At 49.4% G+C, this 22,746-nt stretch overlaps 10 protein-coding genes across 10 annotated transcripts; 5 read left to right on the top strand and 5 right to left on the bottom strand.

Moving 5' to 3' along the window:
• Window positions 1-1,012: 1,012 nt before the first annotated feature.
• On the top strand, window positions 1,013-1,580 carry F5147DRAFT_650905 (uncharacterized protein; the record flags this gene model as incomplete). The annotated part of the gene is made up of 2 exons (XM_041433478.1): window positions 1,013-1,047; window positions 1,145-1,580. The coding sequence occupies 2 exons, from the start codon at window positions 1,013-1,015 to the stop codon at window positions 1,578-1,580; spliced, it is 471 nt and encodes a 156-aa protein (XP_041295188.1).
• Window positions 1,581-1,928: 348 nt separating this feature from the next.
• F5147DRAFT_771319 (uncharacterized protein) lies at window positions 1,929-2,904 on the bottom strand (the record flags this gene model as incomplete). Its single annotated transcript, XM_041441223.1, has 3 exons — window positions 1,929-2,422; window positions 2,470-2,749; window positions 2,800-2,904. The coding sequence occupies 3 exons, from the start codon at window positions 2,902-2,904 to the stop codon at window positions 1,929-1,931; spliced, it is 879 nt and encodes a 292-aa protein (XP_041295189.1).
• Window positions 2,905-3,145: 241 nt separating this feature from the next.
• Window positions 3,146-5,360, bottom strand: F5147DRAFT_771320 (uncharacterized protein; the record flags this gene model as incomplete). The annotated part of the gene is made up of 6 exons (XM_041441224.1): window positions 3,146-3,342; window positions 3,389-4,026; window positions 4,075-4,253; window positions 4,310-4,606; window positions 4,654-5,131; window positions 5,167-5,360. The coding sequence occupies 6 exons, from the start codon at window positions 5,358-5,360 to the stop codon at window positions 3,146-3,148; spliced, it is 1,983 nt and encodes a 660-aa protein (XP_041295190.1).
• A 605-nt stretch (window positions 5,361-5,965) lies between these two features.
• Window positions 5,966-7,607, top strand: F5147DRAFT_650907 (uncharacterized protein; the record flags this gene model as incomplete). The annotated part of the gene is made up of 7 exons (XM_041433479.1): window positions 5,966-6,169; window positions 6,229-6,489; window positions 6,514-6,638; window positions 6,679-6,794; window positions 6,850-7,020; window positions 7,070-7,467; window positions 7,509-7,607. The coding sequence occupies 7 exons, from the start codon at window positions 5,966-5,968 to the stop codon at window positions 7,605-7,607; spliced, it is 1,374 nt and encodes a 457-aa protein (XP_041295191.1).
• Window positions 7,608-7,781: 174 nt separating this feature from the next.
• On the bottom strand, window positions 7,782-9,473 carry F5147DRAFT_650908 (uncharacterized protein; the record flags this gene model as incomplete). Its single annotated transcript, XM_041433480.1, has 5 exons — window positions 7,782-7,849; window positions 8,047-8,298; window positions 8,350-8,676; window positions 8,730-9,332; window positions 9,380-9,473. 5 exons carry the CDS (start codon window positions 9,471-9,473, stop codon window positions 7,782-7,784), a joined length of 1,344 nt encoding a protein of 447 aa, XP_041295192.1.
• A 328-nt stretch (window positions 9,474-9,801) lies between these two features.
• Window positions 9,802-11,714, top strand: F5147DRAFT_771324 (uncharacterized protein; the record flags this gene model as incomplete). Its single annotated transcript, XM_041441225.1, has 2 exons — window positions 9,802-9,939; window positions 9,987-11,714. The coding sequence occupies 2 exons, from the start codon at window positions 9,802-9,804 to the stop codon at window positions 11,712-11,714; spliced, it is 1,866 nt and encodes a 621-aa protein (XP_041295193.1).
• Window positions 11,715-12,111: 397 nt separating this feature from the next.
• On the top strand, window positions 12,112-13,566 carry F5147DRAFT_650910 (uncharacterized protein; the record flags this gene model as incomplete). The annotated part of the gene is made up of 7 exons (XM_041433481.1): window positions 12,112-12,298; window positions 12,351-12,553; window positions 12,598-12,774; window positions 12,823-12,871; window positions 12,961-13,277; window positions 13,315-13,339; window positions 13,475-13,566. 7 exons carry the CDS (start codon window positions 12,112-12,114, stop codon window positions 13,564-13,566), a joined length of 1,050 nt encoding a protein of 349 aa, XP_041295194.1.
• Window positions 13,567-14,194: 628 nt separating this feature from the next.
• F5147DRAFT_771326 (uncharacterized protein) lies at window positions 14,195-14,594 on the top strand (the record flags this gene model as incomplete). The annotated part of the gene is made up of 2 exons (XM_041441226.1): window positions 14,195-14,377; window positions 14,442-14,594. 2 exons carry the CDS (start codon window positions 14,195-14,197, stop codon window positions 14,592-14,594), a joined length of 336 nt encoding a protein of 111 aa, XP_041295195.1.
• Window positions 14,595-18,900: 4,306 nt separating this feature from the next.
• F5147DRAFT_527241 (uncharacterized protein) lies at window positions 18,901-19,665 on the bottom strand (the record flags this gene model as incomplete). Its single annotated transcript, XM_041430019.1, has 1 exon — window positions 18,901-19,665. A coding segment is annotated over one exon (765 nt), but the record flags the coding sequence as incomplete, so codon positions are not given.
• A 1,350-nt stretch (window positions 19,666-21,015) lies between these two features.
• On the bottom strand, window positions 21,016-21,192 carry F5147DRAFT_525545 (uncharacterized protein; the record flags this gene model as incomplete). Its single annotated transcript, XM_041429979.1, has 1 exon — window positions 21,016-21,192. A coding segment is annotated over one exon (177 nt), but the record flags the coding sequence as incomplete, so codon positions are not given.
• Between the last annotated feature and the right edge of the window lie 1,554 nt (window positions 21,193-22,746).

Consider the following 22,746-nt stretch of genomic DNA (forward strand, 5'->3'; position numbering starts at 1 on the left):
CAGCTCATAAGTCACCCAAACTTTTAATGACCAGCTGACCTTATTTTTTACTTAGCTGTTCCGTCTTTGAGCTTCGCAGTGCCTCATGCAGCACTTGATGTTCCCATGCCAGATCTCCATTCCATGGCAATCGCTATTCAGGATGGTGCAGCTCACATCGCCATTCTCGAGGCTCGTGTGCAGGAGCAGGATGATAAGATTGATACCCTGCAACACCTCCATGAGAGAGCCCCTTCAGTGACCTAACCCTGTAAACATGGTCAGCCCACCTTGACATTTCTTCCGAGTGACATGGGCCAGCCCACCATGGGCCTGTGTATGCCATGTAACCCATGATTATGAGTAGGCCTACTGCACATATTCATTGAAATGTTGCAGTGGGCCCACATGAGTCTATATGGGCATACATTGTATTAGAGGTGGGCCCATCGTACACTGGAAAGGTATTTCCCCTAGAGTTTCGAGTGGGCCCATGTATTTCAGGTCTGTCTACAGGATCACCAGCGCAATACGGGGCGGCGAACAACACAAGTTGTGCCGGCGAATGCAAATAAGATGTGCAACCGCCAGGATCATGCATGTGATTGCCGGCAGGCAAGAATGACATGTCAAATCTGGCGCAATTATCATCATTGCAACCGGTGATGAATTACACTGGCGCCCAATATGATAAATTCATTACAAACAGCGGGTGGGAATTATTGCTAAAATTAGAATGAGCACAACCACCAGCAATTGGGCATTTTTCAACCAGGCAAACAGTGGTGCGAATCACGACTAGATCGCAATTAACAACCGGCGAGTTATTGGAAATGTCACCGTGCATCGGTGATGTTGTCTGGCGGGTGCTCCTGATGCGCTGTCCTGTCATACATGTGGGCCCACATCTGACTTCTAACGATTGGGTGGGCCCACGACGTGTCGCATCGAAATGGCCGAGCCTGCAGGATGTATGTCCATGTAGCGTGGGCCTGCCATCAGCCGATAAGTGGGTTGGGCCCATTTCTCTTCCATGCCATGGAAGGGTGGGCCCAGGCCAGTTCCGTGGTGTGTAGGGCTGGCCGAGCCAATTTCAATATGCCCACAGGTGGGCCCGCCTGTGATGGGACAGATGGGCTGGGCTCAATGGCAATCAACTGGACAGGCGAGCGGGCCTGGGAAACTGCACAGATGATACTGGTGATACGGGTGGGCCGGGCCAATACATCATGCTGCTAAAATGCGGGCCCGCCGGTTATCTGATACATGAACTGGGCCCGATCTCAGTCAACGGGATGGGCGGACAGGCCTGGTGGATCACTCGCACACTAGGCATTGGCCCGGCGGCTGTGCTGTTGCTAGCGAGTGGGCCCACTCCATCCCTTCATACGCATGGGCTCATACAGATGCTCCCCTGCATACCGGTGGGCCCCGGCGGTGTATTCTGGTGTCAGGAGTGGGCTGATGCACGCCAGATCGATAGAGTTGGCCTATGTGAGGTACACAGCAGACACGGGTGGGCCCATGTGACACCATATCCCGAAATTGATGAGCAGGGGTGTAACCATGGCCTTCTAATGAGTAGAGATACAATTTCATGAAATCGAATCTGTGATGCCGGTGAATGTGACAGTAAATCCAACAGAATAGCAGCGATATCATGCTTAATTTTCATTGCATTGCAGTGTACGCGGCGGCCAAGCATAATTGAACAGGCAAGAAATGAACATGCTGCTGACAGCTAATCTTGCCGGCAGGACATGACCGGCCAGTCACAATGCCGGTGAATCAAGCATGGTGATGTGGGCAGATATCCATATTCACAGGTATATTTACAATTGTTGAGACACAAAATTGTTATGTACACTAAACTACAGTGGGTATATATTGTATTGTACATTACATGACAAGGGAAACATATTTATGCCGGCACAACATGTATTGTGCAATTACATTGCCGGCTCACCAGAAACATTAGAGTCCTCCGCCTCAGGAGTCTTGATGACGATCGGCAAGCATGCCGAATCCTCCATGTCATTGGCTGGACCAGCAGCCAAGTCATGACACTCATCAGTGGCGATATCTATGGGGGGCGCCGAGGAAGGCAGATCGACGAGGCGGTAAATATCAGCGATCCTGCCGGTGAGCAGATTGGTGCGGTTATCTTGCGCGTCCAAGCGCGTGTATGCAGCTTGTAGCAGCTGGTCGCCTGCCACCACCTGAGCTACCAGAACTTCGATGGTAGAATGAAGCCTGGCAACTTCCAGTTTCAGCGCTTCCATTTCCTGTTCATGGGCGACACAGGATGGCGGCAAGATGGGTGATGGGCCGGCGGCCTCGGGATCGTCCTGCGTTTGGGACGACTCGGGATTGGCAACCGCCGGGGTTGCAGGAGGCGCCGGCTCTTCCTCAACCAATGGGCCGGCGTCTGGAGCTGGATCTTCTAGACTGGGAGTTAGTATGTTTTCAGCGCTGTAGAAATCATCTCACCTTGTATCGGCGAAGGGCGGCGCCGGGACTGGGAACACGCTCGGCGGGCAGCCGAGGACTTGCCTTTGGCTGAGGGAGGATTGGAGCCTTTCCCACCGCAACGAATCTTGAGGCGGCTGCACAGCACACAAACCTTCAATGTCTGGCCATTATTCTTGTTGAAGCCCTGATGGCAGATGAGATTGCGGGCCACACATTGGCCACAGCGAGGAGCCCATGTGGGCGCTGAAGTATCGGCGAACTCATCTTCCGTCAAGACGGCACCTGAAAAGTTGGTGATCTGTGCCGATGGGGAGTCAGAGAAGGTGACAACGATATGATGCAACTTACTTTCTTAGTACCCATCTTCGGCGCGACTGTGATAACGCGCTCTTCATTGGCATCCATCTTGTCCTCGGTAGTGACCTCTACATACCAGTCGGTTTTGCGAGACATCGGCAATATCAGCAATGCCGAGGGCCGCACATTTCTCTAGCCCCAAATTGGAAGGCAAAGGAATCACCCCCTTTTCCGGCTCAAACACTCTAAGCTTGGCGTCCATATCTTCTTCAGTGTCTTCTTGAAGTATTAACAGATCTGGTTGCATGATCTGCATGTCATTGTTGCCTAATTCCTTGCCAAGAATTATTGCTCCGGCCGCCGTCCAGCGATCGATATCCCGTTGCAGAGTATCCCATCAGCGACCAATCGCCAATCGCTGAGTATCTGTTGCCCGATGTCCGAGCTTTCTCACATCAATCTGCAGCGTGACCTGGGCTTCCTCGATAGCAAGGCCCTCTGCCAGCCATGTTGCCGCACCTCTCCGGCGCACGTCGCCAGGCCGCCGGCCTTGCGCCGTTAACAACCTTAACTCTTGCTGTTTTCTTGTCGGTGCTGTGCAAGAATCAGAACTGACTGTCCGTACGAGAAGTCTACATACCTTTGCGCAGTTGAACTTCATAAATGTCCATTGCTGTTGAATCATGGCGCCACTGTTCATGTGCCAACCTCTCTTGGGCCTCCCAATCTTTGACTTTATCGGCATCGGCAGTCTCATCAAGCCGCTCAAATGCCATGTTGCTGTCGGCGACCCCTTTCATAGCTTCCTTGTATTTTCGGCAAAGCGATTTGCCTGTATGGTCTCTGCTGTCAGATTCATGCACAGAATAAACGAGACACCCACTCATTCTGATCATTTTCATGAAGTTGCAATCATTCATTTGGTAATCCAGGCATTCTTTTCGGTGAGGAGTTCCCATGCCACGGGCCGCCAGTGAGATTATATTTAATGGTGCCCATAATGTCTCCATGATCTCGCCGTCAATCCTGGCTGCGCCTTGTATGAAATTGGAAGCATATCTGACATAGTAGCTGTCTTGATGGCCATGGACATGCCATAGTCCAATGCCGGGGGTGATTTCCAGCTCGTCATGCATCTTCAGCAACGGACTGTCAGCGATGCGGTCCTGGAGGTGCTTATGATACTGACAGTTCACATCATAGAAAGTCAATACACGGCGGATGCCCTCAGTGTTGAGTTTCAACGCCTCGCACAGCGCATAATCCATATTCATCTGTCTGTTGATGGTCGGTGATAACGCACATGGTCCAAGTGATTGTACACACCTTTCTCCCTTCTGAAAATCTACCATGGCGTGCGGGACAAAACAACCATGCCTCGCACATGCACATCCGCCAATGCCGGTGGCCTCCAATCTGTGACGAGATGCATTTGCCAAATTTACCGCGTGGTGGTTGTTGCACTCCGAGCATTGCATGGCATCCTTGGCAATGGCCAAATGCTCCTTATACAATACAAGGCATCGCCGACCATGAAGCCACGACCGTCCATGAGAGACACTTCATCAGCGGGATTTGTGGCATGAAGATGCTCGGCTTTGAAGTTTCCGTCCATGACAAGCAATCTTGTGTATAACCAACTCGGAGTCTCTCGACCAGATCCATTGTTAGCATCGATGTCCTCAGCAGTGCCTCCGGCAGGCAATGTGACATTAATTCCTGGCTGAGGACATGCTGAACAAAAGAGGGCTAGATCGCCAGGTCTCACTTCCTTGTCCTCATGGCCGAAGCCATTCCACTTCAGGAGCTTCAACTTCCGCCATTGTCTTGCCACCCTCATGAGCTCCCAGTAACGGTCCTTTATGACAATTAATGAAATGGCAGATGGTGCACCACAAAGCTCACCGTCACCAAGTGAGGAAAGACGCTCGTGGTCATCCTCCTTAACTTGCTGTAATAATTCATTGCCGAAGTCCCACACTCCAGGTTGTCGAGTAAGAAGTCATTCAAGACATCGAAGGTAAATGCCGTCTTTGGTTCTATGAATGACACCGGAAACAAACCCATGTTAAACAACTGTATATCGGCAGCGTCGGCCTCTGGGCATGTGCAATACTTGACGATGTGGGTATGTACTCCGGACTTGTCGACTATTGTTGTCATGGCCTTGTTGTTCTTAATGAACGGCACGCCGGTCGGTAGGTCATGGGCCTCCTTTGTGCTTGGCTCGGCATTTGGTTCATTCAATATGCTCTCGGCATCCGTATCGTCGGAATCTCCTTCCCCTGTAGTGAACAGAGCTGACTCCCCTACATCATCATCCCATGGGCATGCATTTCCTCCATGTCTGAGCCAGATCACCATCCCACTCTTGACCAAGCAACTTTCCTCAAAGAATGAGCCTGTCCATTGGCTAACCCGATGAAAGGGAAGCCTCTGGTGCTGGGTTCTGCAACAACTTGTGCAAAAGAGAGGCTCACCGAAGCATCCATGGCATTTATAGACACCATCTGTCCCACAGATGATACATGACCTATCTGATGGAACTTCTCTTTCAAGGAGTATGTCAAGATATGCTTTGGTCTTTGGGACCCATTGACGTATATAGTCATTTTGACTCTGAATACAGATCAGTGGTGAAATAGAGGTGATATCGGTGGATGGCTCACCAGGGACTTTGGCAGGTGCAGTGGAGTCACCATGTGATCACCAAGGTTGCCTGAAAAGTCATCTCCCCCATGGTAAAGCATACCATAAGATTCCTGCTTTGAGGGAGACTTAGTAGGGGTTGCTGGAACCGATCTACTAATGATAGGTCTCTCCACCCATTTGCCGACCACCTTTCTCGTCCTATATGTTCTCTGCCATTCCACCACTGCATACTTACGTTTTGGAGTCCACTCTTGTAGTCTAGAACCTCCCATTTGTTGAGCCCAGTACTGTATAAGAATCTGTAAGAATGACAAGTTTCAATTGACCGATGCAATATGGTCATATCAATTAATCACCATTGGTTACAAGTACATAATAAGAATTATAATATAAGCTGAACCGAGCAGAACACAGCAATCATATCCACTATATATCCATGATATGAACTGTAATATAGGGTGAATGAACCGAGCAGAACAGAACAAAACCATGGAACACTAACGACAGTCAACCAACTGTTGTTAAGTCTGGAAAGATTCACCATCACCATCCTTTATAACACAACATGCCAAGAAGTGAATCTCCTATTGTGGTTCCACAAAAAAAGGTTTGCTTGCAGAAGGCTGAAGTCTTGGTCCTCAGAGCCCACCTAGAAGACTGGAAGTCTGTGAAAGGTAAAGAAAGATCGAGGGTGCTGCTTGCCATCTACAAGGAAGCGTCCCTCCAAGCTCCCACCAAGGAAAAGGCCCTGTTGAAAGCTCGGCGAAAGGTATTTAACAGTTTATAACATATCGGAGATCCCAGAGCATGATAACATGTCTGTCAAAGATTTACAAGCAGTGGTTGCAGAACCAGTCTCGCCGGAGAGGAGCTGCAAAGCCCCTTATCAAGTATGGCTGTCATTGGACAGCGAGGCAAGTCTTGATTCACACACACAAAGCCTCAATTCGACAGGAGATGGGAGAGATGGCTGGAAGCGAGGGGATGATTACCAGATGGCTGAAGGCAGCAAAGACAGTCATTAATCGTTTGTCGGCGGAGGAGAGAGAGGAAGCGGAGGCCATGGCGGAGAAGTGGAACAACGAAGCGGTGCCGCCGGATATTTAGGCCGAGGTCGCCGAGAGCAAGGGCGCCGACATGATCGAGCATTTCGCAACTGAAATGTTCAAGAAAGCCGGAATGAGGGTCTGCATCCTATCAGGTTGGAAGGACAGCCAAGGCAAGCTTATGTTGGGAGGGTGAGTGTCATCTCCAATCAATCGGCGATTTATTCAACAGTGACTGCAGCCACGACTTCAATGAACAGTTCGGGGATGGAGAGAGCTTTATCAAGACAAGGGATTGGGATGGTATCATCATGCCTGAATGGGTGGAATATGTGGGGGAGCAATTTGGTGAGGCCATGTGAATGTCTTACTGGCGAGCACACTGAGGCAAATGAATGTTTAGATGGCGAGGACGATGGGGAACCCCAGATGGTGAAATCAAAGAAACGAGTCGCCAAGAAATTAGTTGAACTTGACGAAGACGCCGATGGGTGGCCGATTCTGCCCGACACAACGGGTTGGAAACAAGCCGAACAACAGCACATGATTTGGTCTTTCTTGATGAAGCTCTATAGTACTTTGTTTTGCTCTGTCAGATTGTACATCATTCTGATTCTTAACAGGAATGTGCTCCGGCGAAGAAAACCTGAAAGCGGCAGTGCCATGGGGAGATGTAATCCATGACCCATGGGCGTTCTTTGACGGCGCCCATTGGCCGGCCGGCGTGCAGCTCAAGGAGCCATCCAAGATGGATAAAGCAGATGCCACCACCGTACTAGATTTCTGGTTTGACCGCCAGAAAAACAACATGCAACCAGCCTTCTCATTCAAGGCCTGGAAAGATTCCGATGGCGAGATGCAAGAGGCGGACTTGTGGCCACCCAGTGCTCACCGTGCCAATGCCACAAAGCAGAGCACAGGGAAGGGTAAGGGCAAAGCCAACCCTAAAGCTAACCGCCGCTGTGTGGCAGAGGATAACAATTCGGAGGACGAGTTGAATGGTGATCTTGGAGAGGATGGTGTTAGTCCATCCAGTGAAGATGAGGAAGCACCATCCACCAGTGGAGAGCCCAAGATTTTGCCACCCCCAAAGGTCGCCTTGCCGACCAAGAAGAAGCAGGCTGCAGGTTCACACCGGGATACCAGACAAGTTGTCGCTGAGGTCGGCAGGGTTTTGAATCCTCCGATGAAAGGTTCTATTCCCTCTGGACAGCCTCTCAAGTCACAGGGAATACCATTGAAGGCGCCGGCCACATCATTAGTGCCTGGAACTAGAAGCAAGGAGGTTGCATATACATCAAATGAGCCTCCCAAGAACTTAAACCGCTGTGGCACTCACGCCGTGAGTGACACGCCGGCAAAGCGAACCAGGAGTAAAACCACTGCGCCGGAAGCTTCAAGGGCTAAGCGTGGCAGGAAGTAATCATTATGTCATATTACATCTGTAGGATATGCCGGCATGAAATACAAAGCACACTGTCCGCCGGTGCACATCAGTGTGACTCATTGGCAATGTGAATGTCTGGCCGTTAACATAACATTGGTGGTACTAAAGAAATAGCCGCGACTAATTGAAAGATATACTGTATGTACTACTGACTACCGGCGGTCCTCTCTGCTGTCTCAACCTCATTTGCAAGAGAGTCCATGAACGAAATCTGGCGTATGTGGTGCTCAGATGCATGATGAAGGGTGATAAGATCCTTGAAGATCCTAGTCAACCAATCTCTGGACTCACAGAACACCGATAATACAGCGCAGTTGCTGTCCAAGACATCTTCCGGCATGGGATCTCGGACATCATCGCCGGGCCTAATGAGGCTACCCAGCATTGTTTGGGCGAGTCGATCAACTGTAAATAAGTCAGTAAAGTTGGAAGAGTCATGTCAGTTGCGGGACTTACATTCATCCCCATTGAGCCATTTCACAATGTCAATGGCAGCCTTCTCAGCGTCGCCAATAAGGCGTCCGATGGTGTCTTGGCGGGTCACTTGATTGGCGGGATCGAGTTTTCGTCGTTTGGCAGTGGGGAAACCACCCTCCCAGTTCGGCAAGGCCTTTGGCGTGTAAGGGTCTGACTCGGGAGCCGGTGCTGCCTCTGGCACAGCGGCTATGTTAGGTGCCAGTATTGCCATCGGCACCAGTGCTGCTTGTGGCACGGCGGCTGTAATAGGCGCCAGTGTCCATTTCCCTACCTTTGCTGGAGGGACCTTACAACTGAACTGGAATGCTAGAATGGTGTTTAATCTTCGGATAACTCATGCATATAGATGAGCGACTTACGTTTATTATTCTGGTCAAACCCAACATGGGTAGCAACAGCCGCTGTTGTTGAAGGTGGCTGTTTCCAGCCGAAGTTGAACTTGGCTGTATGTTTGGCCGCCGGTGCCTGAGGAGGAGTTGAGGGCAGCGGCGGAGACATGGGTCTCTTGAGAGGGATCACCGACGCTGGCACTCCATTGTCAGGAGTGTTGGAACAGCTACGGCGGGTGTGCCGGACATCCTGTGGCGAGGGCAGTGAGGGGAGAATCTCACTCTCCACATTCATTCCAAAGTTGAATGGTTGAGATGCCTGAACTGGCGGCTTCTCTGTGGCAATGGACCGAGTCCAGCCAAAATTGAATGTTGTGGGAGCTGGGGAAGATGGTGTGGGCTCTGAGTCAACTGCCGCTGGGCCTTGCTTGGTTGCTGTAAACCCAAAGTTAAATTTTTGAGGTTGTGGTGTCATCAGAGCTGTTTGACACGCCGGGTCCGGCACAAGGGCCTCCGCTGTAACTTGCTTTTGCACCGGAAACCCAAAATTAAAGGTTTGGGGTATGGTACGCCTTGTACGCGCCAAGTCTGCCGTAAGATGGCTGTGCAAATTCTCAAACCCAAAGTTGAACCCTAATTGAAAATAAATTAACAATCATGCATGCCACAGAAACACGTACTTGAAGGTTGGTTGCCGGTGTTGGAAATCGGCGAGTTGGAGGGTGTATCACCGTTCGTGGGCAGCTCGAAATGGACGTGACGGTTGCTAGTCATATTGTAGAAAAAAGTAATGAGGTTTCAGATGAGTGATTGGAAGAACTGTCGAAGACGCAAGCATTAAATATGTGCCGATTAGTGTTGTGGCCGCATCTGCGGGGTTTAAACACTTAGCCAGGACAATAGATTATGTGCGTGTGAAAGTTGACACGTGGTCCGAGATGTGGTCAGAGATCAGTGCTTCTGAATCCGCATGCCGCCGCATGGTACGGGTGACTGAGCTGAGTTCGTATTATGACATGAAATTTTGATTTGTTCATCTGCCATATAATGACAAGCGAATTGTCCCCATTTTTGTTATCTACGCTCACATTCCCTGCTCATCATGCCATCCTCAGAAGTTTTGAACAAGGCCTTCAATGAGGTAACTGCTGGCGTGCTCCAAATTTTGGCAAGAGCCTTGCAGTCGAGCGAAGGTCCCACCGGCCACCTGAACATGGCCACAGAGATGGCAAACATCATGGTCAGCATGTCCTCATTAGTCATGCACTGTCACCTAATTAAGCACAGACTCCGGCATTTCAAACTCATGCACAGTCAGCAACTGAAATCCCACCGATCCTGCTTTTGGCGGCCATGGAATTAATGGAGCATGTAGATCGTGTTAGTCAGACATCATTTCTTAGTGTCCCGGTGTGGAACAACATCAAGTCTAATGACTCTCGCATCGAGCGCCATCAGTTATATGGCAAGGCTCACAAGGTAATTACTGTATCGGCCCCAGCACCGATGTCGCAACCTCCAGATGCACCACCGGTCAAGGTGACAAATACACCAGCAGTCCCTTCAGTGGTAGCAAAGTCCAAGCCGCCTGGAAGATCTGTCACGCGGAAGACGCCGATAGACTTGTGTGAGGACAGTGACAAAGTCGAAATTGTTGGGGATATCAGCCAAAGTGATGCTCTCCACAAGAGGAAGTGGAGGTCTACTGGTGCATCCGAAGAGGTCGCCATGTGCCATGAAGACAAGGTCATCGCGCCAGCGATTGTGGACAAAGCTGAGGATGTCGCCCCGGGCAATACAAATACAACGCTGACTAGACCGAGGCCAAAGCCGAAAAGCAAGCGGGTGGAGATAGTAGTGTCGTCTGGGTCTGAGGTCCCAACGGATAGGCAAGGGAAGGGAAGGGAAGTTACGTTGCCATCAGAGATACACCAGCAGGACCGTGAGTGGAAGAAGTCTAGAGATGTGAGTTCTGGCAGGCTGCCGAAACAGGCCTCTAACCATCCTCCGCTGATGCGAAATGCTGGTGATCAACGGAAGCCATGGTATGAGGTTCAGGTCGGGAGCTTTGTCATTCTATCTTTATGTTTGTCTCATTACTGTATTCTCCAGAAAAGGGCCAGCACTAGGACTGCCACACGCGACCGGCAACAAAGTGAAGCTATGTTGGCGGAACAAAAGGCAATGGTCACCCCTGAGCCTGTGGGTACCAGGAGCACGGCAATGCAGGCTGATGTCAATGCTGTAAGCTCCCAAAATGCCTTCAGTCTTCCTCCATCTTATTCGGTAAAGAACACTCCCACCGCCGCAATTCCACTCATGCCGCCTCCTCGTCCAACTCAATCGCCTCTGTCATTCACCGAAGAAATGGAAGTTGACGCGTCCAGTGACACGGTTGCGAAGGATTTGCAGGCCATGACACTAGAGGTGAAACTTGATTCGGTGTCGCCCCTCGCGGTGGTTCAGGACACCATCAATGACCTTCAGACTCAGGTGGCCGACATCCGAACTCGGAACGCTCAGATGGCCGAGTTGGTTCAAATCATGAACGGGTGCCTTGCTGCTCAGGATACTGACATCCGAGCTATGGAGAAAATGTGTGCCGAGATCGCTGTATTGCAAGAGGAGGTGAAGGCCTTGCATGCCGAATTTCAGACTCGTGAGGCTCAGATCCGGAGCGCTGATGCAATGTTGACTGCACAAGGACATCGTACCACCGTCCTGATGGATGCCTATGAGTCCATCCAGCAATGTGTTGTCCCCAACCCACCCGTACCTCATTTTAATAATGCTGTGTTCTTCCCCCCCGCCGGTCATCCAGTCCCATACAGTCAAGGCATGAGTGCCGGGCAGGCGCAGGCAATGGAACGGCTTTATTTCAATTTCACCCCAGGTCTGTCTACAATTGCAGGTACTTCCGTTCCAAGTATCGTCGCCGCACACGCCGGACCTTCAGGTTCCCAGATCAACCATCCCTTTGGTGAATCGGCATCTGGGAAGGGTCCCGCCGCTTAAATGATTTCTATTGGTCAATATTCTTACAGTCGCCATGTAGTGGTAGATAATTTGGAACTGCGCAGTCATATTCTTGTTAAACTTTCACTATTGATCACCCTCAGAGACACGCCATTGTGAGGCACCGCCGCAATGGCAGTGATTGCTTTACCTTCCGGTGACCAACCCGGAAGTTGCGGTCCGTCGTCTTTATCTAGGACGTACACTATACTGCCATGTCTGCATCATTACGTTTGTGTTATCCATTCATCGGCAAGGCTCGGGCACATGGCTTTCTTAACCGGGGGCCTAAGATTCTTTTATGTCATTATCTTACGTCCCATCATTGATTCCCAATAAGTGGTAATTATAAAGGTGTTGACCAGTCAGTGATATGGTTGTGTCTGTCCCCGCCTCCATGAGTTTGGTCCCTGCTGACTGGGCTTTGGCCACCACTCATCTTGCCAGTGACTATGTTTGCCGCCAGTTTTGTGCTATTGTTGGAGTGACGCCAAAGGTCCTCCCGCTGCCGGAGCTTGATGTTGTTTTGATGCTAGGTTGCTCCCACCTCGCAAGGATCCTCGCCGATGCATATCTCAATCCTGGTAATGACCTTTCCATGCATCCGGCGCTAGCATTGATTTGAATTGGCTTTAGTCACTATCAACTTCGATATGACGAGATATTCCGAAGTACTGCAAAAGCAGGAGAGAGGTGTTAACCCCGGACGTGAAGAATTTCTCCTCACCCAATACCCGCCGGATCGTGAGATTATCCTGGAGCGTCCTGCAGTTGTCCTTGACAAATTTGGTCTTATCGTGCTATGGTACCTCCCCGGAGCAATTGATGCTGCCATTCAGGTAGACTTGCACAACTCGTCGATGATCTCCGCTCACTGTTACAGAATGACATGCTTTCGGTGACGATGATGATGTTGGGCCCACTGGGCAAGAGTATCACCTGTGGTACATTGCCGAAGGACACATGGCGTACGCATGAATCCAATTTTCAAATCAGTGAACATGGCCTTACCTCAGGGTGCATAAATCTATCGCCGGGGTGGTTCCTGCAAGCTCATCCGGTGCGTTGACTTTTCGGAACAGAATATTCTTGCCTGATTTCTTCATAGGCTCCACAGTTTCAGCCTGAAGTGTCGGCTACCCTTAAAAGCGACGATGGTGCGGCTTACTGTCGGGCAATGTGCAGACCAGCGGCCCTTGTTGCCGCTGCATTGAGAGTCATGCACTCCGGTCTCTATTGGTCATAGTTGACAACACAACTGGGGCTTGGGGTTTGGGCAAATACTCATCAAACACAGACCATGGGGACTCAGCTCAGAGAATGGGCATCTGTCTTTACCGTCGTCGCCGTTATGTGCACCGGTATACTCCCTTGCACCGAGATGCTCTATCCCGCGCTCAATGGTTTGACATAATGACCAGCATCGGTGGTTATACATCGGCGCGAATGAAGATGCCAAATATTGGCATTGAAATTGCCTATGATGCAGGTGTCATGGCTGGTGCCTCGGGAAGAATTGTTAGGCATGGGGTTAACTGGGTGAACGGCGATCAAGTTGGCTGGGTGTGGTACATGAGGGATGATATTCATGAATTTGTAGATGTACCTCGAGGTGATTATTCAAGGTACAAATCTGTAGTTACCGATGCGATGGAATTCACATAGAATTGGGGTATATATAGTACATTTGGGGATTTCTTCAAAGTCATTGATCCCTCAGTTCCATACATGCATCGGCGAACTTCTGGACCCGTCTATAGATGTATCAGCGATTGTCAATGCCGTTCAGCGCCATATCGCCGGTTTAAGTTTATCAGTGGATGTTGTGCAGCCCACTGGGCCTGCCTGTTAATCCCGTTGAAGGTACAACAATTCAGATGGTGAGTCTGAACAATGTTGGGTCTTGCAGAACCTAGCTGCTATTCGACCCTAAAGGGTTTCTGGACCAGGCTCAAGGCTCAGAGAAGAGGAAATATGATAGAAACTTGCTGAATACTCAGACTCATAGTAGAACTGGTGAAAAGGTAACTTGATTATGTAAGCTACAAAGTGCCAACATAAGGTAAGGTAAAGACAGTCTCTCCAAGCCTAGCCAGAAATGAATCCCTACACCGTTAGCCAAGACTGGGCCTGTTCTGCTCGTTAGATGTGATATGGGCCCACCCCTGATTTAAGATGTTTCCCCTGGGCCTGCGTGCTGATTTGGCTTACCCGGGGTGGGCCCATTGCATCGACCTGGCATCATTGGGCCCACCTGGCCACCGTTATACAGGGCATAGGCCTGACGGTATACACTCCAGACACCTCCGGGCCTGTGCGTCTGCCTAACGTCCCTTGGGGTTTTATTATGATTATGCGGCCAGCCCATGAGCTCCGAGATAGAGAGCTGGGCCCAGCGGTGTTCATGAATGTGGTGCTCCAGGCCCACCCGTCCGCCGCACATATGGGGCCCAGGCCTATTCAATTTCAGGAGACCCGATATGGGCTCCCTCGGGCACCTTATCGCCGCGGCCCCAGCTCAGCCACATATAAAGAAGTATCTGCTTGGGCCCACCACTCCATACATCCCACCAACAATGAGCCCATTGCTTTATTCTGCCTACCACATGGGCCCACCAGCTGCATCAAAGCATATTGGTAGGACCCGCCGGACTACATCGCCGGTGCGCTGAGTGATCTCCACCGGCCATTGATTACTTTTGCACGTCCGGTAGTCCGCTGTTACAGGCATCTGCAACACCTATTAGAGCCCCAGCTCTGCCTACGCCTGCCCCCGCTCTGCTAGACTCCCCGCGCAGCGGTGCGCCGCCCGCACCTAGAAAGACAGCGGTCTGGACCGCTATGACCCCGCCTGGCGCTATGACCCCGCCCCTGGCCTAGACGGCCTTGTACCTGATCCATGGAGGCTGTACGCCTCATGGTCACCCTAGATCAGCGCATGCATACCGCATGTCGCTTCATGAAGACCCAGAGCGCTCTTGGCGCTTCCTGTACCTATGCGCAGCTGTCCTTGGCGCAGCATGCTTGATCAGAGGTTAAGCCTCATGTATCTTATCTGAACCTCATGCCTGGCTATCATAGATTTACGATATACTATTGATTACAGACTGAGCTAGAATACTTGTAGTACTTCCCTATAAGTAGACACAGATTATTGTACTTAGACTTTACTTTAATCTACTAGGTTCATCCCTAGAACTTGCTCATCTAAGCCTACCAGCTTCCTTGTGTGAGACCACACTTCTAAGTCGCCCCCTTACGACTTAGCACGTATCCGCTAGCCCTGCATCTCAATGAGCGCCATCTTACCGAGATCGCCGGAGGAATCCTTGACGTTCCGTCAAGGCTAGACCACGCTCAGCTTCAGTAGACTCACTCGAGTCGTCGCTGAGAAGACCTATCCTAGTTCGCACACGCCGACCAACAACCAGCGTAACATCCGCTACATACACCGGTGGTCATTGACCTTATGATCCGCCGTCGTTTCATCACCGCTACATTCACCGGTGGTGGTATTTCCACTCACTGGTTTACTTTTACATTCGCCGGAATGCCTCATTTTTTTGGCTGCTGGCAATTCATCGGCGCCAGTATTCCAGCCATTTCAGAAACTCATGGGCCCACTCGGAATTGTTGAATCATCCCTGTTCCTCATTACTGCGAGCCCACCTGTAAACACAGTCTACTTCATCCAGACCCCTGTCAGCCCACTGCAATGTTTCGAAGAATATTGGCAGTGGGCCTGCCCAAAACAATATGGTACACAGCACCACCGGGCCCACCCATGTACACCGACATACACTCATAAAGTGGGCCCATGGTGGGCTGGCCCATGTCACATGGAGAAAATGTCAAGGTGGGCTGGCCAGTAAGTAAGGTGATATGTCACTGTATTATGTGCATGAGAGCCTCCGACGCAAGGTGGTCGACCGGCACCCTTCATTTCCACTTTCGGACACACCTGCCGATGCAACAATCTTGCTTGATCAATCCATTCCCCCCCGTCCATGTCACCCCTCCCCTCCGAACTTTCTAACCTCATTGATTTGCACATGTCAGTCATGGAACCCACACCCTTGATGGTCGAGGATGGATCTGCTATGGTAGGTCTCATGGTTGAGCCCACCCAAGTTTAGCCTGAGGGTCCACAATCCTCCGGTGAAATTGTGGTCCCACTCAGTTACTTACCTCGTCCCCTGCAAGCCAAAACCAACGCTAAAGTTACGGACACTGACAACAATCACCCCACCCCAGATTCCATTCCTACCAATGGCCAGCGTACTGGCACCATCCACATTTGAAGGGAAAGAATCAGAGAATCTGCAGAATTTCCTGTGAGAAGTGGAGAGGTACATCTACCTCAACAGCATCACAGATGAGGCAATGAAAGTTGTCATATTCAGCACATTCATATATGCAGGATCACAGGCAGACATTTGGTGGAATGGACTTGATGTGTCGAAGAAGACAACTTGGCAGGATGTCAAGAAGGAATTCGAGATGCAGTGGCCAGCTATCGTAATAGTGGCAAAATCACAGCTGGACTACCAGAAGGAACTTCTAGCATTAAGATTGAAGGAAGAGGATGTGGGAGAGCAAATCACGGTAGTGGGAGTGTTGACATGGTCACATCTCCACTATCATGGATGTCTCCAGAAGTTAGTGCAAGATGCAGGAGTAATGAATGTACCAGTGTTTATCCATTAAGTCCAAGAAGGACTACCGTGAGACATCAGAGACCTCACGACACCATCCCCAGCCACATGGAAGGACTTCCTTGGCGAGATCAAAAAAGCAGACATAGACATCATCCAGGACAAAGCGAAGAGGGAGAAAGAGAAAAAAGAAGCAGAAAGAGTGCAGAATGAGAGAATCGCTGGACTCGAGAATAGACAAACAGACCTGGTCGAAATTCTCCGCCTACAAATGCAACGAACATCAATGCAAACAGTCAATGAAGTATCGCAAGCAGCACCAGTGCAGCCAAGAACGAACAGTACACCACAACCAAACTCCCAAGCTCACTGGCAAGTGCACTCAACCAGACACGGAGGGAGGACAGGCCGCATATGAAGAACAGGTCAGACAATGGGAGGCACAGTGGGGAAGAGGCGCAAGATGCACTGAGCAGACACCATACCCGCTAACACCTGGAACAGCACAAATATGCTTGGGAGAGTGCTTCAGGTGCAGCACACATGGCCACATAGGTCTAGAATGACAGATCCCAGTAAACAATCAACTGCCAAAGAACGAGTCCATATGGAGAGGACTTAGCACACGCATGCTGGGAACATTCAACAGAACAACAGCACCGCAAATCAACATTGTATTTGACAACACATATGGAGGGGAGCAGGGAAAAGGGAGAGGGTCGTTGGTGTAGAGGACCACTTGACGACCCGCCCAGAAGGCATACCTCATAAAAACGGACCACAGGTCCTCACACTGTCATGCATGGTATGTGATTCATACCATGTCAGTTATATATAGAGAGTGATAAGGAAGGTATGAGAGACTGTCTAGCCCTCTATCACTGAGTTACCTCTCTGTTTTTCCTTTGATTCATTGTCTTATATTTTATTTCTCACTTTTCAGACTTGTTTTATCTTGTATTTTTATGAACATGTGACCTTCTGTTTATTTCTCATTGTTTATTTTTATTTGGCCTCTTTCAGCCACAGATTTGTTTGTTAAAGTTTTGTATCTCTCTATTTATTTCTGACTGTTTATTTTTATTTGGCTTCTTTCAGCCACCAGATTTGTTTGTCAGCACATCATGTGACTGGGAAATAATCTGATTTGTAACAACATTCACATGACTCATCATGTTTTGTCATGATTTGTCATGCTTTGTAAATTCTTTGTAAGATTACACTGTATTTGTAATGTACTTAGTAATAAGCTGATTTATCACCTAGTTTGTAAGCCACATTCTTTTTTTTTGTTTTTGGAAAAGCGAGTCTATTATGTAACAACCGACACCGTCTGGCCTTACATAAACACTTATAGCAGTACTTCAGTACTGTCCGAGGAAAAATGCTCTAATGCACGCGCTACTTGTCCGTAGGCAGTGTGGGGCTTCGTAAACTACCTTGTTGCCTTGGTCTGCGAGGGTCTAGGTAGTGTTATACCCACTAAAACCTCAAGGTTTGTCATCCAGTCTTCGCTGTCAGGTGGTGATGTCGATATTATGTCAGCCCACGTGTGATGGACTTTCACGGTGGTTTTTGGGCACCATCTATTCTTGCATGTGATCGCTCGGTCTAGGTGTACCCATTGGTTTATTGTCTGTAGCCATCGTTTGGTGATGCTTTCCTCAGTATGTGTTTTTTCACCAATAACTCTTTCGCATCTCAGCGTCCAGATCAGGTACGCTGATTCCGATAGTATGATTCGTACAAGGTGCGAGGCACCCCGCTTGCGAGTCGCCGTAGCGTGGTCATTTGGGTCTCCTATGTCAGGAGTGTGTGTGAGGTCGATGGCTCCACTTCCTAGGATGGAGCCTATTGTGGGTGGGTGCCAGGGGCACAGGCGGGTGGGCCATATACGTTTGGTGAGTTCCCAGATTACTTTTCTTGTCGTCGTGTTACATTCTGTCAGTATGTGGTCCATGGACTCTGTGTCTTCCCTACACATTGTGCATGTGGCACGTTGTTTGTGCATTGGTATCCTCAACCAGAAGTCGCCGATGCGGTACAGGGTGGAGTGTCCGGAACAGGAACAATTGAACTTTTTTTGATAGGTCCTTCTTCCTGCAGCTTGCCCAGATTGAGGTGTCTGTTTCTGTTTTCGTGGTGATTCTTGTTATTGCGTGGCAAGTTACATCCAGTAGTTGAATGGTAGGTCTTTTGTACTCCAGGTGTTTTCTTTCCCTGATCCCCGCATATCCTAGGGCCTGTGCCATTGATTGTAGTTTGGCACCTTGTAGTGCGAAGTCATCCGGGATCTCGAGGTTGACATCGTCTGGAAGCTCTTTCGTGGCCCCAATTCCTGCTAGCCTGTCAGTTTGTTCATTACCTTCTATCCCGCTGTGTCCTTTGATCCATTGGAATGTGGTTGTCACTGCTCGTCTGTGCAGCTGGTATGCGGTTGCCTTTAGTAGGTTGCTGTTGGCTATTCTGATCCAGCCGCGGTCCTCCCACTGTCGTAGATTGGTGGTCAGTCCATCTATTGCGTATCGTGAGTCTGTCATAATTTTTAGTGGGGTTAGGGGGTCAGCTAATTGTAGTGTCACTAGGATTGTGGTGACTTCTCCCACTTGGTTTGATTGTGTGGGTCTGGGGCATCTTATTATCCTGTTCATTGGGTGGTCCGGTGCTACCCATATACCACTTCCGCACCTGGCGTTTTCTTTACCATTGTCCAGGCATGCGCCATCAGTGAATACTTCAAGCATGGCATCATTGGTTTGTCTTCCTGTGCCGAGGCATTGCATCCTCAGCGCGGGTGCTTGTGTGAGTTTCCGTGGGTCCGCAAAGATTCTGAAGCATTCTGACAAGTCTGTTTTAGCTGTTACTGACGGGTCGAAGGTCATTTCACCCTGTCTGCTCAGGGCTGCTCGAGCATTTTTCTCGAGTCTTCGGTGTGTAAGGGTTAGGCTGTCTTTGGCTGGTGATGTTGTATATTCGAACTTAGGTGGGAGTTTTTTAATAATGTCTGCTGCTATCTGGGCACATTTATGTGGGTCTTTACATCCCTGTGTGCGGTCTTCCTTGCATGGGCCGCATTGGCACGTGCTTCCAGGGTGGTGTGTTCGGTGTTCTGGTAGGCATGCGCACATTTGTTTCATATCTTTTACTGTTCTTATTCTATGCGTGTTTTGTAGGCACGCATTCAATCGTTTATTGTACGTCCTTGGCGGGGCTCCAAGGTGTGTCCATATTGGCAATTGGCCTTTCAAAGCAGTAGATAGTTTCAGGGGCACAAAACTGACATTAAGTTTTTTGGCAGTTCACAGCATGTTGATGATTTGTCTGGGGAGTTTGTTCATTCTTGGGCCTTGGGTGGGGGGATCCCAGGCAATTAGGAAGTTCTTAAGGTCGGTATGATGCCTTATGCCTTCTGGTTTCAATGTGTTAATCATGATGTCAGTAGCAAATGCCCAGGCAGGACAGGTTGGAGACAGATTCATGTATGTACTTAGCCAGGTAATGTCAATTGCTTGGTTTCTGGCTTTAACGTCTAACAGGTTGATGCCCCCTTCAGATATCAACCTTTGAAGGCAATCTAGGCCCACTGGGTGGGAGCTATGGCTGTTCCATAGGAAGTCGCCGATCTTACGGCTTAGAGTGGTCTCTATTTGTTTAGGCATCCCTTGCGCCTTGGTCAGGAATTGCATCATGCCTCCGACCACCATTTGGATGATAAGTCTTTTCCCCTCCAAGGTGGGGTGACCCATATTCCACCTCGTTAGGTGTTTCTCTATCTTTGTCAGGACAATCTCCCAAGGTTCTGCATGGTCCACTTCGTTGCCTATCCATGCGCCGAGTGTCCATATTGGGTTCCCATCTGTGGCGACTCGTATTTCTTCTGACCACGGTTGGTCGGCTTCATTCAGTGTCCTCCTCATTGCTACCGCAGCTCTAAAGTCTTTCGAGCTGATGGGGAGGATTTCGGTTTTCTCAAGGTTGAATTTCGCTCCGGATGCCCTGCACCACGTCTGCAGGATTTCCTCAAGGTCTGTGTACTTATCCTGCTTAGACAGGTATATCGTTGTGTCGTCTGCATACAGGTTGACTATGATGTGGTTTGTTAGTCCTGGGATGTTATATCCCTGCAGTTTTGGTGAGGTTCGGAGGGTACATGCTAATGGTTCTATTGCGAGGTCGAACAGTAGGCATGAGAGCGGACCACCCTGTCTCACGCCTCGGGTAACTTGGAAGGGTGTGCTGAGAAACCCGTTTATAGCGACTCTTGTGAATGCCGTTGCATACAATGATTTTACTGTTGTGATGAACATCTGAGGTATGTTGAAGTGTTCTAACGTCTTGAACAGGTAGTTGTGCTCAATCCTGTCATAGGCTTTCTCCTGGTCTAGCGCGACGATGGCACTGTCTTCCTCCGTTATGTCTGCATATGCTGTCATGGTTTGTGCTAGTCGTATGGGGTCAAATATCGATCTTCTCGGTATGAATCCACTTTGGTCCGGGTGGACGAGGGTGTGTATGCCCTTCGCTAACTGCATTGCTAATGTCTTGGTCAGCAGTTTATAATCGGTGTTTAGCAGTGTTATAGGATGGTAGTTCTCAATGAGGGTATGGTCTTTCTTTTTGTATAGTGGGCACATCCAGCCCAGTGTAAATTCAGAGTCACACAGGACACCGTGTTGTTGTATGTCTTTAAAGATGTGCGTCATCATTTTTATTACATTGAAGCTTTGTTTGTCGTTCCTAACTGCTTCAAGGTGCTTTTCATGTAGGGCCCTCCATGTTTCGTAGGGTATCCCATCCATTCCAGTGGCACTGCCTGCTTTCGACGATTGTGGTGCGTCGAGGACGTGTTCCTCTTGTATGAAATCGTGGAGGTGGTTATCTGGTGCATTGAGTGTTTGTATTCGAGGTATGTTTTTGAGGACGTTCGCTATATGTGTGTCTCAACTTATGTTGTCTTCTTCTACAGTTCCTGGTCTTTGTACTCTGTTGTGGTAGTCCCTGGCCACTTCCGCCATTTCCTCAGATTTTGATGTAAGTCTGTTGGTGCCCAGGATTCGTAGTTTATGTATAACATCCCTTGGTTTTTTTTCGCTGTTTACTCTTGACCAGTATTTGCTGATCTTTTCCCCTTTTAACGACCATTGAGCTTGTGCACGGAGGTGAGCATTTTTGTACCTTTTTTGTTGAAGGTGATCTATTTCTTTTTCCAGGATTATCTTGTGTTGACGGGTGTTCTCTGTTCTGTCGATGTCTGGCATATTAGCCGTGATAGTGAGGTCCCTCGTTAGTTGTTTTATTCTTAAGTCTATTTTTGCTAAGTGTGATTTCGCCATGTCTTTTGCTATTTTTGCTATATCTTTTTTGAAGGATTGCCATACCGCTTGTGGGTTGTTACTTTCGTCTCAGTGCGTCAGCTCTTCTACCTCACATTGTGCTCTCATGCTGCGCTGGATGATTTTATCTAGTAGGATTGCATTTGTGAGCATGCTGGTGGGCCAGGTCCATCTCCCTTTTCCGATGTGGGGTGACCCGGGAGGGGAGAATCATACTTGCAGTAAGTGGTGGTCCATTGGTATTGGGCTCATGCATGTTACCCAGTCTGATACACTCTTAGCGTGTTCTATAGACATGTATACTCTGTCTAATCTGGATAGAGTGTTGGTGTTACTGCTGAAGGTGAACATTCATTTAGTTGGGTGAGTTATTCTCCAGGTATCTTGGAGTCTCAATGCTGTTCTCATGTCTCTTAGGGCTGTTATTGTGGGTTCATTGTTGGGGCATGCTGGGGCATGTCTCCTAGCATGATGTCTGGTTTGCTAAGTCTTAGTTCAGCCCATTTTGTTGTTATTTTCTCCCAGAAGGCGGGGTGTTCGGAAGGGTTGTTTGGTGCATATATGTTTAGTATGGTTATTTTCTTTTCATTGTGCCATGATATTGTCAGTACTGCAGCTCGTCCCGGGATGATGACTGTCATCTTCGTGTTTGAAGTATTTGTGAGTTCTTTGTTTAGTACAAATGCCACTCCCGCTGAGTTGCCAGGTCTATGTGGGTCACATGAGTTTAGAACAAGGAGTCTGCGAGAGAAGAGGTGTTCTATTTGGTGCTCATGTTTCTCTGTTAGGTGCGTCTCTTGCAGGCATAGTAATCCTATCCGTTTCTCTCTCATCATGTGGTTGACTACTGGCCATTTGGACAGTTGGCCGTGGCCTATTGCTGGTGAGGCATGTCCTCTGATGTTTAGTGATGCTAATATGATGTTTGCCCTAGTTTTTTTGGGGGCATTTGTGTCAGCAGGGTGCGCTGGGGCCTGGTGTGGCCCTGAAGAGTGAACTACGCCACCGAACTCCCCGGGTACGTCATCAGGAGGCCTGCCAGTG

This window comes from Suillus discolor (genome assembly GCF_016758755.1).
Source record: "Suillus discolor strain FC423 chromosome Unknown F5147scaffold_15, whole genome shotgun sequence".
Lineage (NCBI taxonomy): Eukaryota > Fungi > Basidiomycota > Agaricomycetes > Boletales > Suillaceae > Suillus > Suillus discolor.